Genomic DNA, 15036 nt, shown 5'->3' with positions numbered 1-15036 from the left:
GCTGAGCTGGCCCCAGGCTGCTGCCTGGCCCGGTGCAGAAATGAATGCAGGTGCCCATGGGGTGGACACACTTCCTCTGAGGTGAACCGGGTTACATTGCCCCCCTCAATGTGGCCCTTCGGGGCAGGCGGCACTTGGTGCAGGGAGGGAGAGACACTGTGCATGCAGGTAAGGAGGGACACAGAGGGATCATCTTGTGCTGCTGCCAGCTCCTGCCTGTTACCAATGTCCCTGTCTGGTGCCCCATGTGGGACTTCGTCCTCAACCCAGGCCTGCCTGTGGAAGGGGCTGGAGCTGCCAGTATGGTGAGGCGCACTCTGGGAGCGAAAAGGCACAACCCGCAACGTTCCCCAGAGGTGCAGGGTGCACTATTGCGGAACATACACTCCCCACTGGGGCCACTGCAACTGGAGAGGTTCTGGCCACCCACCAGGGTCCTGTTCGCCAACTGGACAGGACCAGCCCCAGGGCTGGAGGAATCTCCCTAGGGAAGGGGCTCGCCTTGCTTGGCAGCTTCCCAGTGGTTAAAGGATCTTGGCTGAAGCGGGGTGGTGGCCAGCCCAGCAGGACTATGGGGCTGCCACGGCCTGCCCCCTGCTACCTGAGCCAGGCAGGTGTCCGGGGGTGCTGTAGGGCTCCTATAGACAGAAAGACATTGCCATCATGCCATCACCTTGAGATCGTTTCCTCCTGAGCCAAGAGCTAAGGTGGCCTTCCTCTCCCAGGCGGGCATCCAGATCCACAGGGAGAAGCCTTGTGCTTACCCACCACCACCCCTTGTGTGTGTGTGCTCAGAGCCCTCGTAGCTTGGCACACACACATCACATGGGCCTACGTCTCCACGCTGCACCCACAACTCTGGTCATCTCGCACAGCATCCAGTACGGCCCTTGGGGTAGCTGGGGGAACTGTACGGGGGATCCCAGGACACTGGGTAGGACGGGGCTGCCTGTGCATCCCAGCCCCCTCCAGACACAGCACAGATGATCCCACATGGACCAACTGGCTTCCGAAGTGCTCCTGCTTGCTCCCCGTATTTCCCTGCTTAGGCTAGCCCCATGGGGCTGGTAGAGGAACCTAACCAAGCTCTTGTGCCGTCGTTGCCAGCTTACTACAGTCTTTCCTCCTGGAATATGGCAAGCCACAGAGCCTGACTGGCAATCAGGCATGTTCTGGCACCTTTCATTGGCAGGCTGAGCCCAGACTGAGCCTGATCAGACCCAGGAAAGTAGAATGTGCTCTGTGAAACCCTTTGGGGTTTCCAGTGACTACCATCTTCTTGCCTGCAGATAAAGCCATGGTGGCTGATTCCAAATTTATCCTAGTCCTAAACCTGTTTTAACTCATTGTACTGGATGAGTGGCCCCAGTGCCACAAGTGAGGGTTGGAGTTTGGGGTACCCTCAGTGTGGGGTACCTTCAGTGGCGTACCCTCAGTCATGGAGGGGGTAATCAGACACTGCAAGCCGGTGGTCCATATTTTTGGGTGCTTTGTAGTCAGAGCCGGGGCCCCTTGCTGCTTTGGATGATTTCTAAGCAGTCTACCTAACAGTGCAACTGAGAAAGGAGAAAAAATGCCACCACCAGATGGGTCTGAAAGCATGACAGGAGTCTGAAACCAAATCAAAAGCTAGAAATAGCACAAGAGACACCCCAGAGCAGGGAACAAGTACCTCAGGGTCTGCAGCTGGAGGAACTAGGGCCATATCCCCCAGCCTTGTCTCACCAGCCATTGTGTGAACTTAAGGAAAGCAAGAGAGGAGCACAGGATGAAACAGGGTGAGCTCAGGCCTCCTGCTGCCTTTTCCAGTGCTGGCTGAAGTTAGGGCTAGTGCGAGAGGGTGGATGGGGAATGGGTACTAAAAACACTGCAAGGCTGCACAGAGGCCGGTGAGACCTGCTGCTGCAGAGCCTTGAGTGAGCCTGGAGGGCTGTGGAGTACAACCCTTCATGGGGGCGAGGGCTTGGCTGCTGGCACGAGCCGTTTCTGGTTACCAGAAGTCTTCACTGTTGTGGGGCCAGACTGCTGGGAGATGGTCCCTGGCACCTGCCTGTGGGGAAACTCTCTCTCTCTGGGCTCTCTGGCCCCCTTACGGGGGCTCCCATCTTCCCCAGGGTGTTGACAGGCTGAGACAAGTGTAGGTGCAATGCCTGGGGGCTCCCCAGGCTGGAGGACCCTCCTCGACTCACCTCCAAGCCTGGCAAGTGTTCCCCCAAACCACCTCCTCCCTGCCTGTCCCATCCTTCTGTTCATAACCAGAGCCAAGGGGTAACACAGAGCATGGAAAAAAGCCTTTATTTTGAAAACAGCGTGGCACCCAGTGCTCCTGGGTCCTCTTCCCTGCTATCTCCCACCCAACTGAACCCACGGACATCCCGACAAAGCACCCACCCCCAACTCCTGTCACTGTCCCTCTTGCTGTGGATGCAGAGACCTCTTTCCCCAGCAGCTCCCCAAGCGCAGGACCCGCTGCCACAGCGGCCACCCCATCCCACCCCCGGCCAAGCACCTCTGCTCCCCTCTGAGCATACACCCCTGTGCTGACCCAGTGGACACCACTGCCCCTCAGAGCTGAGCCTGCACCACGCACCCACCCATGCATGCTCCCGGGCCAGGGCATTCCTGCGCAGCCCCCCACAGAGGCACAGGGCCAGGAGTGGGGACATCCCTTGTGCCTGCCCTGCTACCGGTGCGGAGGCTCCTGCTTCTGGTGTCGCGGCCACTGCTGCCTGTGGAAGGGCTGAGGGCTGAGCAGGGGGATGTGTCCAATGAGGTGCAGGGGCGAGCCCGGGCTGGGCATTTTGGAGGAGGGAGATGCTGGCTGGTGTCCCAGGGCTGGGAGGTGGTGTCTGGGAGTTGCAGCCGGCATGGCAAAAGGCACAACGGCCTCCGAGGGGATGAGAAAGGCGGGCACAAAGCCGTAGGAGAGATTGAAAGCTTTGGGGGCTACTCCACTCCGCAATGGGGGAAGGTGGGCTTCTGCTCGGCTAGCTTGGGTGCCTGGGTGCCCCGTGGGGCCCACAAGGACCCTGCCCACCTGGCCCTTCTGCAGCAGCTCCTGCAGTTTCTCCAGCTGTGTCCGGCAGACATGGGAGCGTGTGCGGCTCTGGCAGAAGGATTCCAGAAAGGACTCAAGGGGCAGATCCTGGGCCAGGAACTGCTCTATCTGCGTCTGTGGGACAGGCAGTAGGACAGCATCAAGCCAAGAGAGCTGTGGGACCACGGAGGGAGCCCAGGTGGCTGAGTACCCCCCCGGGCCTCTTCTCCAGAGCCTGGCACGCCAGGAGGGCATGGAGAGGAGTCCAGGGCCCAGGTAATGAAGGCTCGGCAGCACAGGGGTCTTGCCTGACTCACCTCCGACTCTGCCTCAGAGGCATCAAGCTTGGCTTGGAGATGGCCCAGGGCGCTCTGTGGACTCCACTTCTCCAGGTACGCATCTGTGTCAGGAGGGGATGGGGCTGCCAAAAAACCTCCCCCAAGATGCCCCCACTGCTGGGGCTGCAGTCTTTCCCATTCCCAACCATCATCTCCCCCCACCCTTGAACTGAAACCCCCAAACACATTGCTGGAGCCACCTGCACACTGAGGCCTGCATCCCACAACGGCATCAGTCCCAGCCAAGGGCTGGCTATGTGACAGGCAACATAACCCCCCAACTGCCCCTGATCATGGCTGGGCCATTTCCCTGGGGCAGATTCGAGGGTGTTGAGCCTACCCGGACTCTCATATTAATGCAAGTTGCCCTGGCCATACTGGGCTCTGCCTCATCCCATCGGCTGTGCCCCACTCACCCAGCCGCTGCTGCTTGTCCCAACATGCTTCTCGAATCTCCCGCAGCTCCTGGTACTTGATGGCTAGGGAAGCCTTCCCGTCCTCCAACCGCGGGCGCAAGGACAGGTTCACCCTGGCCAGGGTGCAGTTTGAAGCCAAACACATGTCCCGCTCCAGCTGCAGACTCTGAAACTGTGGGAATGGGAACCAAGCGGGGTGGGGTGTGTCAGCACTGGGATAAATAGTCAGAACCAGTCAGAGCAGGCAGCCTGCTGGGAGGGGGTCCATCTCCATCCAGGGGTGAACTCTCTCCTCCAGCACTGTCCCCATCCCTCTGCTCTGCCTGGAAATGGGGTGCGTCCCAGCAGGGATGCAATGTCTGGACCTGGCTACCCATGGCACATGGCAGCTCACCCTGGAACGTGGTAAACCTCACGGCTGGCTACCCAGCCCCCTTTGCAAAGTAAAGGACTCATTAGCTAACAAGGATGTCAGGAGAGACACACACCCGCTCTTGCTGCACACGCATCTTCTGCCCCTGCAGAGCAGGAAGCAGAGCATGATGCCGAGCTGCACTTTTAGAGGCCCAGGGGAAAGATGCTGAAATCAGGCTGAGAATGATTTCAAAATAACCGGGTCCTGTTCCTGCAGTGGAGCGCCAGGAACCGCTGGAGCTGGGGGGCATTCGGGGCTCAGCCTAGCTGCAGCGAACGACGCCAGGCCTGGAGGGCACTGCAAGGGGCCAGGGCCTCCCCGCCTCCCCCGGATCTCGGGGCGGTAAGAGTAGTGGGGGCAGCGGCTGTGGCCCTGCTCCGGGTTTTGGTGGCCGGAGGCTGCTTGGCAGGCGACGGCTGCTGAAACCCCGAGCAGCACCAGGAGCCCCCGGGCAGCCGCCGGCCGGGACGCCCAAGCTGAGATTTCCCCGCGGCCACCCCCCACCCAGCCAGGGGGTCCGGCTGCTCCCCCAGACCCCTGGGCTCGGCGGGCGGGGTGTCGGGTATCACGGGAAAACCAACGAGCGGCGCTGCCGGGGACTGGCGGGCGATGCCCGGCCCCGCAGCGCCCTTTGCCCGGGCTGCCGGCGGCTACGTCCCGCGCACAGGCAAAGCCCCGCTGGGGGCGAGCGCTGCTCGGCTCCGCTCCGCCGGCCACCCCCGGGCTCCCCCCCGGCCCGTACCTTCCTGCTGAGGCGGGCGGCGCGCTGCAGCCGGGGCTCGTCCTGCAGCAGGGCGCGGAGCTGCGCGGTGCTGAGCGCCCCGAAGCGGCGCGGGGAGCCGGGCGGCGCCGGGGGCCGGGACATGGGCACGGGCACGGGCACGGACCGGGACCCACCGCCGCCGCAGGGAGCCGCGCGCCCCCGCCGCGCCCGCCCCCGCCGCGCACCGCCCCGCGCCCGCCGCCCCCGCCGGGCTTAAAGGAGCCGCCGCCGAGCACAAGGAGCTCCGGTGCTGCACCGCGCCGCCGGCACTGCTCCCCGTACCGGGCATCCCGCACCGCGCCGTCCTGCGTGCGTCCCGCTTGTGGCTGCATTGGCCTCACCCTGTGCTTTACGGCGCCGCACTTGGGCATCCTGCGGACACCCTGGCACCGCCGCACCCATCGGCTCAGGAGAGCGGGCAGAGAGCAATGAGGCACCCCGTCACTGCCGGCTCCGGGCAGGTCCCCTTCGTCCCCTGGGAAAGGGAGAGGCGGGGACGCTGCCCGGCCTGTGATGGGGAACTGCTCGACGCAGGCTGTTGCGGTCACTAAATGTTTGCAGGGAGTAAGAAAGCTAAAAGAAAAATTCAAGGAGCAGAAACCTGCCGGAGGACTATCAGCACTGCTTCAGGACACCTCTCTGCTGGAGGCTGGGAAACTCTCAGCATGTATCTGCTTAAGTAAAATCTTACTTAAGTAAAAGACGGGCTGGAGAAGCTGGGAAAAAGCAAACCAGGAGCTCATGGGAGGAGGGTGGATTGATTCCCGGGAAAGTTTTACCTTAGTAAAAAAACACGGCTGCAGGGAGAGCCATGCCGTGCCGCTGGAGCAGGGACTGCTCCGTCCTGGCTAGGACATTTCCGTGGAGCAATTCTAATTCTCTGGTGGGAGATGGCATCTAATATACACTGCTTGACTTAAAGTGTTACCTCAAACCAACACTGGCTGCTGGAGCCGAGTGAAGAGAAACTGCTAGGGAGCTGCTGGGAGCTGGAGGTCACTGCTGTGGTGTGAGCAAGAGCCCAGCAGGATTTAGGAAGCATTTGGATGGGAAGCTTGGAATAAGGAGCTGCACGGAGCTGGTGCTGTTGAAGGAGAGATGACAACCTGTCTGTACACTGGGACGTGCTGTGGCGGAGGGACAAGACAGCAATGCAGAGACACTCATGTGCTGAGCCCGTCCTCCTGGGCCAGTGGGCGCTAGCCCTGTCGTACTGTAAGGATATTTTAGGATGTTCTCCTGCATCTCTTGGCCTGTGTCACTCCACTGCCTTTGGAGAGCCCTAGCGGAAGACTGCACTGCTGGGACAAGAATAATTTCTTCCTTAGTCTGTCAGTGCAAATACAACTTCAATTTGCCAGTTGCTTGGAAACACCAGAGGCCCAGGAGCAGCAGCAGTGTAACTTCACAGTCTGCCCAGTGCCACCTGATTCATTGAGCCTGCTGGCTTTGGAAGCGAAGGGTAGGGTGGAAGCACCTCCCTGACAGGCATCCCCCACCTGCTGCTACCACCTCGTACCCCTCTTCCAGCCAATGTCAAGTGCATCATGGAGCTGCCCCTTGCCCCCCCTCCCTGTGCTGCGGTGCCCATTGCAAGGCGGGCATGGGCTGTACCCCGAGGTCCTGGCAGTCCTCTGTGCTCTGATTTGAGGGCGCTCAGTGCTGGAGGCTCTCAGGAGAGCGACTGCAGCCTGCTTCACCTGCAGTCTGCTTTCCGTAGAAGTAGCCCTGAGGTCTCTTTCTCCTCAGACATCCGTGGGTGCAGGTGGCCCCCGTGCTCTGCAGTGCTGAGGGCACTTCTCTGTAGCAGCATAAGGTAATTTCTGGCTTGGAGATTGCTCACTTCTTTCAGTATTTTCTAATTTCTCAAACCTTTCTGTATGGCTCTCAGTGGCCACTGGGCTCTGCAGCTGGCAGGCGAGGGCTGGGTTTTCCCTTAGCTGGTGTTCCTGGAAGTGGAACTCACCGATATTGCTGTGCTGCCCCAAGACAAAGCCAGAAATGGTTTGTGGAGGTGCAAGTGCTTCTCAAACAGTCTGTCCTGGCAGTGCCACAGTGTTGTGGGATGGAGGATTTGAAGGGGCCTAGTCCTGCAGCCTCACAGCATCAGCTCTGTCTGTACCTTTCCTGGCAAAGTTTCATCTCAATTGGTCTCAGAAACCTGGGTATGGTGAGCTCATTCCTGTAATGACCTTTTCCCTCATTGCAGTGTCTCCTAATTCAAGTGATTCCTAACGTCTAACCTTCTTCTCTTTCGCTTCCATTTAAGTTTACTGCTTCTTAGTCACAGCAGACAGGTCTACTGATGACTTGCACATCACGTTTTTGCAGGATCAAAGCATGACTGTGCAGACCGACAGGTAGCGACAAATCCTTATAGATGCAGCCCCCCAGCAGGGGCGGGGCCTTGGCACCAGGACATTGCCACAGCTTTTGACCCTGGACTGTGAACATGGTGACGATGTGGGAAGAGTTCTCCCATGTGCCAGGTCCCTTCTGAACCCAGAACCCTTTGTGCAAATCCCAGGTCCTTCATAGAATCATAGAATCTTCATGGTTGGAAAGGACCTTTGAGATCATCGAGTCCAACCATACACACACACAAAAAACCAACCAAACCCCTACAATCTCTGCCACTAGAGCGTGCCCTGAAGTGCCAAATCTAGATGTTTCTTGAATCCCTCTAGGGATGGTGACTCAACCGACTCCCTGGGCAGGCTGTTCCAGTGCCTGACCACTCTTTCAGTAAAGTCATTCTTCCTAATATCTAATCTAAACCTCCCCTGCCGCAACTTCAGACCATTTCCTCTGGTCCTGTCATTATTCACCTGGGAGAAGAGGCCAACCCCCACCTCTCTCCAACCTCCTTTCAGGTAGTTGTAGAGGGCAATGAGGTCTCCCCTCAGCCTCCTCTTCCCCAAGCTAAACAGGCCCAGCTCCCTCAGCCTCTCCTCATATGACCTGGTCTCCAGACCCCTCACCAGCCCGGTAGCTCTCCTCTGGACATGCTCCAGCACTTCAATGTCCCTCTTGTACAGAGGGGCCCAGAACTGAACACAGCACTCGAGGTGATGCCTCACCAGTGCTGAGTACAGAGGCACGATCCCTTCCCTACTCCTGCTGGCCACGTTATTCCTGATACAAGCCAGAATGCTGTTGGCCTTCTTGGCCACCTGGGCACACTGCTGGCCCACGTTAAGCTGGCCATCCACCAGCACCCCCTGGTCCTTTTCTGCTGGGTAGCTTTCCAGCCACTCTTCCCCAAGCCTGTAGCGTTGCTTGGGGTTGCTGTGACCGAAATGCAGGACCTGGCACTTGGCCTTATTAAACCTCATACAGTTGGCCTTGGCCCATCGATCCAGCCTGTCCAGGTCCCTCTGTAGAGCCTTCGTCTCAATGTGACTAGCCCCAAGGCTCCAGTCCTAGCACCTGACATGGGATTTCTTGCGTCTCGGAGGGAGCACACCAGAGATGCTGAACAGATGTTCATTAATGGAGAATGAGCTCCAGGAAGCAAATTTATTGGGATGCTTTACCAGATGCAGCAGAGAGGCACAGAGTACATGGAAATGTGTGGCATGTAGCTTTTTTGCTTGCTATGAGTTCGGGAGGCAGCTAAGAATCTCCGATGAAAAGTCACTCAAGGGCTGAGTGTCTTCCTCCCGCAGTAAAGGTACATACGGAATCCACAAATTTCACAAGTGATTTTTTTTATTCTTGATTAGGAACATAATAACAGGGAATCATTGGCAAGCACAGGGGAGAAGAGCTAAGCAGAGGGGGAGCCTGCACACAGAGAGGGGAAATGGAAAGTGACATTTCATTAAAACCATACTACTCTTGGGCTCCCCCGTCTGCTCCAGAAAGGCTCAAGCTCTTTGGCCATGCAGAGCCTTTGCAGAGCGTCCAGTGTGGACAGGAGGGGGAAGAAGCACTAACAATACGTAGCTGGTTTTATGAGGATAAGGGAGGATTTGCAGTTCCCTTTGCACAGGCTGCCCCATGTCATGCCGCCCTTGAAATTCAGCCGTACAGAATAACACGCCGAGTACCACCACCCACCCTCATAGCTGTAGGCACAGTTCTTACTGTAAGTGTCCTGATCCCGATCCTTTGTAGAGAACTTCATGTTGTCGTGCATAGTCTTGGGATTGTCTGAGGTCATGGCATCCCCTGCCGTCCCTGAGTAGGCTCCCAGCCTCAGCCGATAGCCGTGGGACTCATCTTCCACACTGAAGAGGTTGTAGTCCGCAAAATTGGTGTTGTCTGTGGAGTCCTGGATGACAAACCTGACCTGGTAGACCTTCTGCTTGGAGATTTGATGGATGTACTCGGTGCCCAGCCAGTACTCGCTGCGCACGCTCCCAAAGCCGTACTTGTAGGTGCTCCAGGACTCGGCCCAGGTGACCGGTGTGTCTTTCTGGTTCCTCTGGATGACCGTCCAGCCCCCGCCCGTCACATTCATTTCACAGTACACCACGAGGTGGTGGAGCCCTTTTGGCTGAATAATGTAGATACCACTGCGGCTGCTAGCGGGGATCTCACTGCAGTCCTTGGGCCAACCTGGGGCAGGAAATGTTTATTAAATCCTACACAACGAGACACTGAAAGCACCTGACATTTCCTTTGTGCCTATGTCTTATTGCACACATGTTCTTGGGCTGCATTCCTGCCATGTGCTCACAGGATTAAATCAAAGTATTGGAATGATCAGTGTAAGAGTTGGGCTTCATATCTTCCAAAGACAGGATTCAAACTGACAGGGACACACTACCAAAATGTTTTGGCCTGGTGAGACCGAGCCAGACATTGCCTTCACCCAGCACACAATGCACCCTAGCCTAGTTGAATTCAGTCTGTGGTGATTTGCCTGTAGCATGCAGGTGACATATTACCACACAAACAAATGCATATCAGGGTCATAAAGCCATTTGCTGTTACAGCATGGAGGCTTTAGAGCTTTATAATCATCTCAGAAACCCTGGAGAGAGTGTGATCAAGATATCCATCAGCCTTTGTCATCTCAATAGGGCAAATCCATTGGTTTTCTCTGGATTTACCTGAGTAGCTCTTTAGAGACTTCCTGACTTGTTTGAGTTGGTTATGGTCTTTCCGTGCTCTACAGTGTCAGCTCCTTATACAACACACAGCTGAATGCACCTACACACTTCTGGGAAGGGCCTTGCTCTGCTCCTGGTGCCTCTGCTACTGGTTATTCCTACCCAAGTAAAGCCGTGTGTCTTGTGGCCCTATGTGGTAACGTTGACTCAGTTCAGTAACACAGTTAGTCCCTGTCTTACCCAGTCTTCTCATCAACTGTATAGTGAAAATAGGAAAATAACCAGTCGCCACTTCCCAAAGGCCAACAATGAACCATCACGGTCCAGTTTTGGTATTTAGGTGGAAAATTCCCCATGCTAAAGATCCTCATCAACTACTGAGTCCAGGACACGGCTGGTAATAGATTCCCCCTGAGGTTATGAGCTGTGGCACCTCTGTAGCCTGTCAGAAAATCAACATTTTTCCTGGGAGGAACCAGTGAACACGTAGGACATGGGCTAAGGTGGCTGAGAGCTCTTCATGAGCCTCTGGGCTCCTGGCAATGGTGAAACCTTATGAGAAGATGTACTCCTTGAGAACAGACTTACCATGGCCTGCCGGTGGGCGGGGGGCAATGTCTCTGACTTGTCGAACATGTTCGCCACCATTATCTGAATTAACAAGAACAGAGTGTTGAGAGTAGACATGTCAAATGCTTGCTGCGAGAGCACGATTTTCAACAGATGATATTCCTGTTTTTCCGTTGTTGCTCCTAATCTAGAGAGACTTTACCATTTCAGGTATCAGCCAGTTGATAGTTTGAGGGAATTTACACGGTGTTAGAATGGGGCAGGTAGTTCCCTGGTGAGAAAGACCCTGAATGGTGGTGGCAACACTGGAAATATGGTTTTTAAAGTGCAGTATAAGCAGTTTGGAAGGGACTCAGGAAGAAGAGGGATTAGAGGGGGAAGAAACATGAGAGCAGACACAGGAAAACTGGTGCAGGTATCGGGAGCTGGGAGAGGGGCTCTGTTCAGGTGTCTCAGAAGGGAATCTGAAGGTTGTTGCTGGACAAGAGGATGGTTTAGAGTGAATTAATGTAATTTTTTTGCAAGGCCATCTTGTGTGTATCCACTGATGGCTATAAAACAGAGGAAGGAATCACAAGCTTATGGAATCACAAAAAACATTCCTGTCCCCTCTCTGAAACAGACACCTAACCCTGCAGCTGTTGGTCTCCGACATCCTCAAATATCTGCTCCCTGCTTTCACTCTCAGCTGGTGCTTTCCTATCCTTGCCCTTATGAAGTGTTTAACTTAAGCCTCTCGCACTGTGTAGAAGCCCATTCCTTTTCTTACTACACCCAGAGTACATTTTTCCTGCAGACAGACTATAATATTGCTGTCATTTCCTCCTCCATGGTTTTCTGATTTGGGGGCTAAACCATTCAGTCCTTCAACCTTCACGGACACAGACTGCCTGCAATATTTTTGAGCCCCTTTCCTTTTGAATTCCTCCAAACGTGTCTTGAAGCCCACCAGTGAACGTGCTGAATGGCCTGAGCCTGCGTGGAGTGGGAACACTCATGTAACACGGTCTGGAGGACTTTCCTACCATGGTATTTACTGTTACTACAGCCATATGAAGCTGTTCACTCGTGTTTTGTAAGCCACAGTCTTCCCCTGCTCCTTTCTGCCTTCACTTCCCATCCATTTGGAAGCACTCCTCCACAAGTCAAGGCTTTCAAATGTTAGCCTGCCTTCTCTGGTGTGCTTCCCTGCTTATTCAATTTGCATTCAGGCTGCTTATGTTTTCAGAGCACCCTACCAGTGGTCTGAGTAAGAGATGAGTGTGAAGCCCAGAGCACATCCCCTTTCTCAACTCAAACTTGCAGTTCTTGGTGAAGCCCGAGCTCTTGTCTTAGTCACAGGTGCTCCCTGTGTTGGCAATTTCCTGACACCTGACTTCTACAGCAAAGGCCAGCATCAAACACTTGAACCTTGTGCTTTTCTGCCAAGAACTCTTCTTCCTACCTTGGAAAAGAACCATCTCTTTCTATTATGTTCTACCCACAGCCCCCAGTTTTATTCCTGGAACATTTCTCAGAGGCGTCCTCATTGCTCCAATATACCCTAGTTTTTGTAAGTTGCTCTGTGCCATCATCTGGGTGGCTGCTCTGCGCCAGTGACAATAGTTTAGATTCTTTGTAGTAACTTCACCTAGTTCCTCTTTGTATTCAGTTCTCTCTTGAAATCAGTTCTCTGCTGACCAGAGGTGGGTACTGTTCTCCATGTCCTCAAAACACACTGTGATTTTTTGCCTTAACAGCTTTAACACTGCTTCTCTTCTTCAAGGAAGAGCCCATGCCCCAAAACACCCTTGGCTCGGTCTTGCTGCCAATGAGGCCAAACCTGTCCCTTCCCCTGGGCTTTGGACTATTGGACTCACTTATGGGCAGAAGAACTTCATGCTAGAGAGGAGAAGAGACAGATAGTACGCAGAGGATGACTCTGAGAGGATTCTTGTTCCAGTAGACAGCCTACATTGCATTGTCATTTCCCCACACATAGAGCAGTATTTAGTCCTTCCTCCACATTCCAGGGGTGTGTTTGGGTAAGTGCGGAGGTCTGTGTGGGATCTGATTGAACATGACCTTGTTTGCCACTCCCTACTGTGGTGGTATACTTACCGAGCTGAGAGGACTCTGGGGGAACATTCAGAATTTCATCCAGTGTGCCATTGAGGAGATGCAAGTTTTTTATGTCAAAGGCAGGAAGAGATGCTGCCAGGGCCAGCAGGCAGGTGAAAAGCAGGAGACAAAGGCGCTGGGTAGCTGAAATGGGAAGAGATTGGAAAAAGAAGAAAGAGATCATAACTCTTCCATTAGAGAGCCATCACTCCCATTTGACTCCTTTACTTGCAGAGTAAAATAGGAAAACAAAATTCTTTAGGTGTGGAGCTCCCTCTTGGAGCCATAAGCCCCAATTCACTCACGTAGATGAGCTGTCATATACTCATTGGCAGGAGATATTAGCAGTGGCACCTACTGTTGGTGGTTTCTGAGACAGAAGAAATGTGAAAACCTGGTCGAAACCCAAAGTGACTGTTATCAGAAATCCTAGGAAAAATGAGGTCTTGGGGCTGGAGACAACAAGCTGGAGATAACAGAGTGAGCATGGAGGGAGGAATCTCCTTTCCTCCCAGCTGCCATCGTGCTCCTGTGACACACTCACGTGGGGTAAGCTGGGACTACGCCTGCCTCCAGTCCAGGTTTGTGGGGAGAGCCCTGATGTCTGGGTTGGGAACAAGCCCCAAGCAGGGCTGTGTGTATCTCTCTGCTCTGCATGAAAGCAGTGGGACTGAGAGGGGCAGCACAAACTTTCAGGAATTACTGTCTGGCTGGTGCAAATTATGTCCTTTATATTGTTATATGGCTACTTCAAAATTTCCATATGTAGTCAGCTGCTCAGGTTTGTTCTCATTCAGATCAGCTAGAGAAACCACCACACTTTTTGCAATGTTAAATCTAAATAAAATAACAGAAAGTTTATCATGATTCCTAGACAGTGGGGCATTGTGGGGACACCTGCCCACGGGGAAATCTGTTCCTGATATGAGACACATAGCTCATGATTACCAATGCGAAGCTCATGATTACCAATGTGATCCCTCCACAAAGTTTGAAAAGGAGCAGAGCCAAACGTATTGTACTGCTGCAGGATACTTGGGTTTGGCACCATCCCCTGAGATGGCTGAGAAGGAAAACAATCCATGATGCCGACCCGGAATCGCTGTGTGCGATTGCAGCCACCCTAGAGACAAGCACACCTTTCTGGGAATGCTCAGAGCCAAACAATCATTTGCGCTGGTTACAGTTTTACACCAAAGGTCTTTTAAACACATTTCAGTACAGCTGATGTGCTTCTCAATTCCTACCTAACATTTAGTGTCTTGATACACTGGTGTTTAGAGGCATGTTTAAAGACATCTCTTCTTTAGGCCACCAGAGAAGCAATGCTCTATCCGCTGCTGACCTGTTTCCCCATGAACAGTCATGAAAGGTCTGGGTAGGAAGGAAATGCAGAGGAGGAGATCAGCCTCTCCTGGGCATTCTCCTGGGGGCAGCAGTGTGCTTTTGAGCATCTAACCTCCAGATCTTTATACCTGTTCAATATTGCTGCTTAAGCAAGAATATCTAAAAAATCCACTTTCTATTCTAGAGCATTTAATACTTTCCTTGGAGAACTGAAAATTACAAAGAATGTTTGGTAAATATGAGGCCTGTAAAATGGGTGATCTGATGCTCCAGGGCTATACTGACACAGCTTGAAAATAGCAGAACATGCAGAATCCTGTTCTAGTTCCCAGCCCAGGGCACAGTGAGTCCAGAAAATATAATGGACTTAGCGCTGGGATGGCAAGGGTGTGGGGAGAAGGGAGCCCTGCAGAAGACTAAGGGCCAGGATGCCCTGCGACTTGCAGCCACGCACAGCAGTGCCGTGCCCTCCCATCCCATCCCACACTCACCCATGCCGTCTCTGCAGGGACCCCGCGGAGTGGGAAGCCGAGCGGGTTTGGCCTAGCTGGAGGGGTCACCCTGACAGTTATAGGGCTCAGCAGGCAAGGGGGGGTGGAGGCACGAGACCCACACCACAGCACTTGTCCTCTGGTTGGCAACAGGCTAGTGGTTTATGGCTTATTTGCTCTTCATCATTAAGTGATATGTCCTCAGACAATGAAGGCTGTGTCTCACAAAGGTGAAGGGCTTTTTTGAGAGGCAAAGCAAATAATTTAGTGCCAACAAGTGAATGCCTTAAAACAACCGTGATTTACAGTGCCTGGCTGCCCCCCTGCCCTGGCAGGGTTTTCCCGGGGAACGGCATCCTCTGGGCACCTCTGCACATTTCAACTCAAAAGTAAATACCCAGATGACATTCCTTCTCCCAGATGGAAATCAAACATCATGCGTAAATGGCTCTCTCCAGAGCAGGCATTGGATCCAACAGCCAATGGGGACCCCATTAGA

At 54.2% G+C, this 15036-nt stretch overlaps 2 protein-coding genes across 3 annotated transcripts; both read right to left on the bottom strand.

Moving 5' to 3' along the window:
• Positions 1-2569: 2569 nt before the first annotated feature.
• On the bottom strand, positions 2570-5394 carry VPS37D (VPS37D subunit of ESCRT-I). 2 transcript variants are annotated; one of them, XM_054209594.1, is made up of 4 exons: positions 5311-5394; positions 3792-3963; positions 3355-3437; positions 2570-3172 (listed from the first exon to the last, which is right to left on the bottom strand). In XM_054209594.1, exons 1-4 carry the CDS (start codon positions 5338-5340, stop codon positions 2684-2686), a joined length of 774 nt encoding a protein of 257 aa, XP_054065569.1. In that variant the 5' UTR covers positions 5341-5394; the 3' UTR covers positions 2570-2683. The 2 variants fall into 2 exon arrangements, with proteins under 2 accessions (XP_054065569.1, XP_054065568.1); XM_054209593.1 differs by lacking the exon at positions 5311-5394 and adding an exon at positions 4949-5071.
• Positions 5395-8488: 3094 nt separating this feature from the next.
• LOC128912672 (fibrinogen-like protein 1-like protein) lies at positions 8489-14677 on the bottom strand. Its single transcript, XM_054209029.1, has 4 exons — positions 14538-14677; positions 12700-12843; positions 10618-10680; positions 8489-9532 (listed from the first exon to the last, which is right to left on the bottom strand). Exons 1-4 carry the CDS (start codon positions 14539-14541, stop codon positions 8904-8906), a joined length of 840 nt encoding a protein of 279 aa, XP_054065004.1. The 5' UTR covers positions 14542-14677; the 3' UTR covers positions 8489-8903.
• Positions 14678-15036: the final 359 nt, after the last annotated feature.

This window comes from Rissa tridactyla, chromosome 7, assembly GCF_028500815.1.
Source record: "Rissa tridactyla isolate bRisTri1 chromosome 7, bRisTri1.patW.cur.20221130, whole genome shotgun sequence".
In the NCBI taxonomy this organism is placed as follows: domain Eukaryota; kingdom Metazoa; phylum Chordata; class Aves; order Charadriiformes; family Laridae; genus Rissa; species Rissa tridactyla.
Note: the sequence above shows the minus strand (reverse complement) of the source record. Positions and strands in the feature narration are given on the sequence as shown.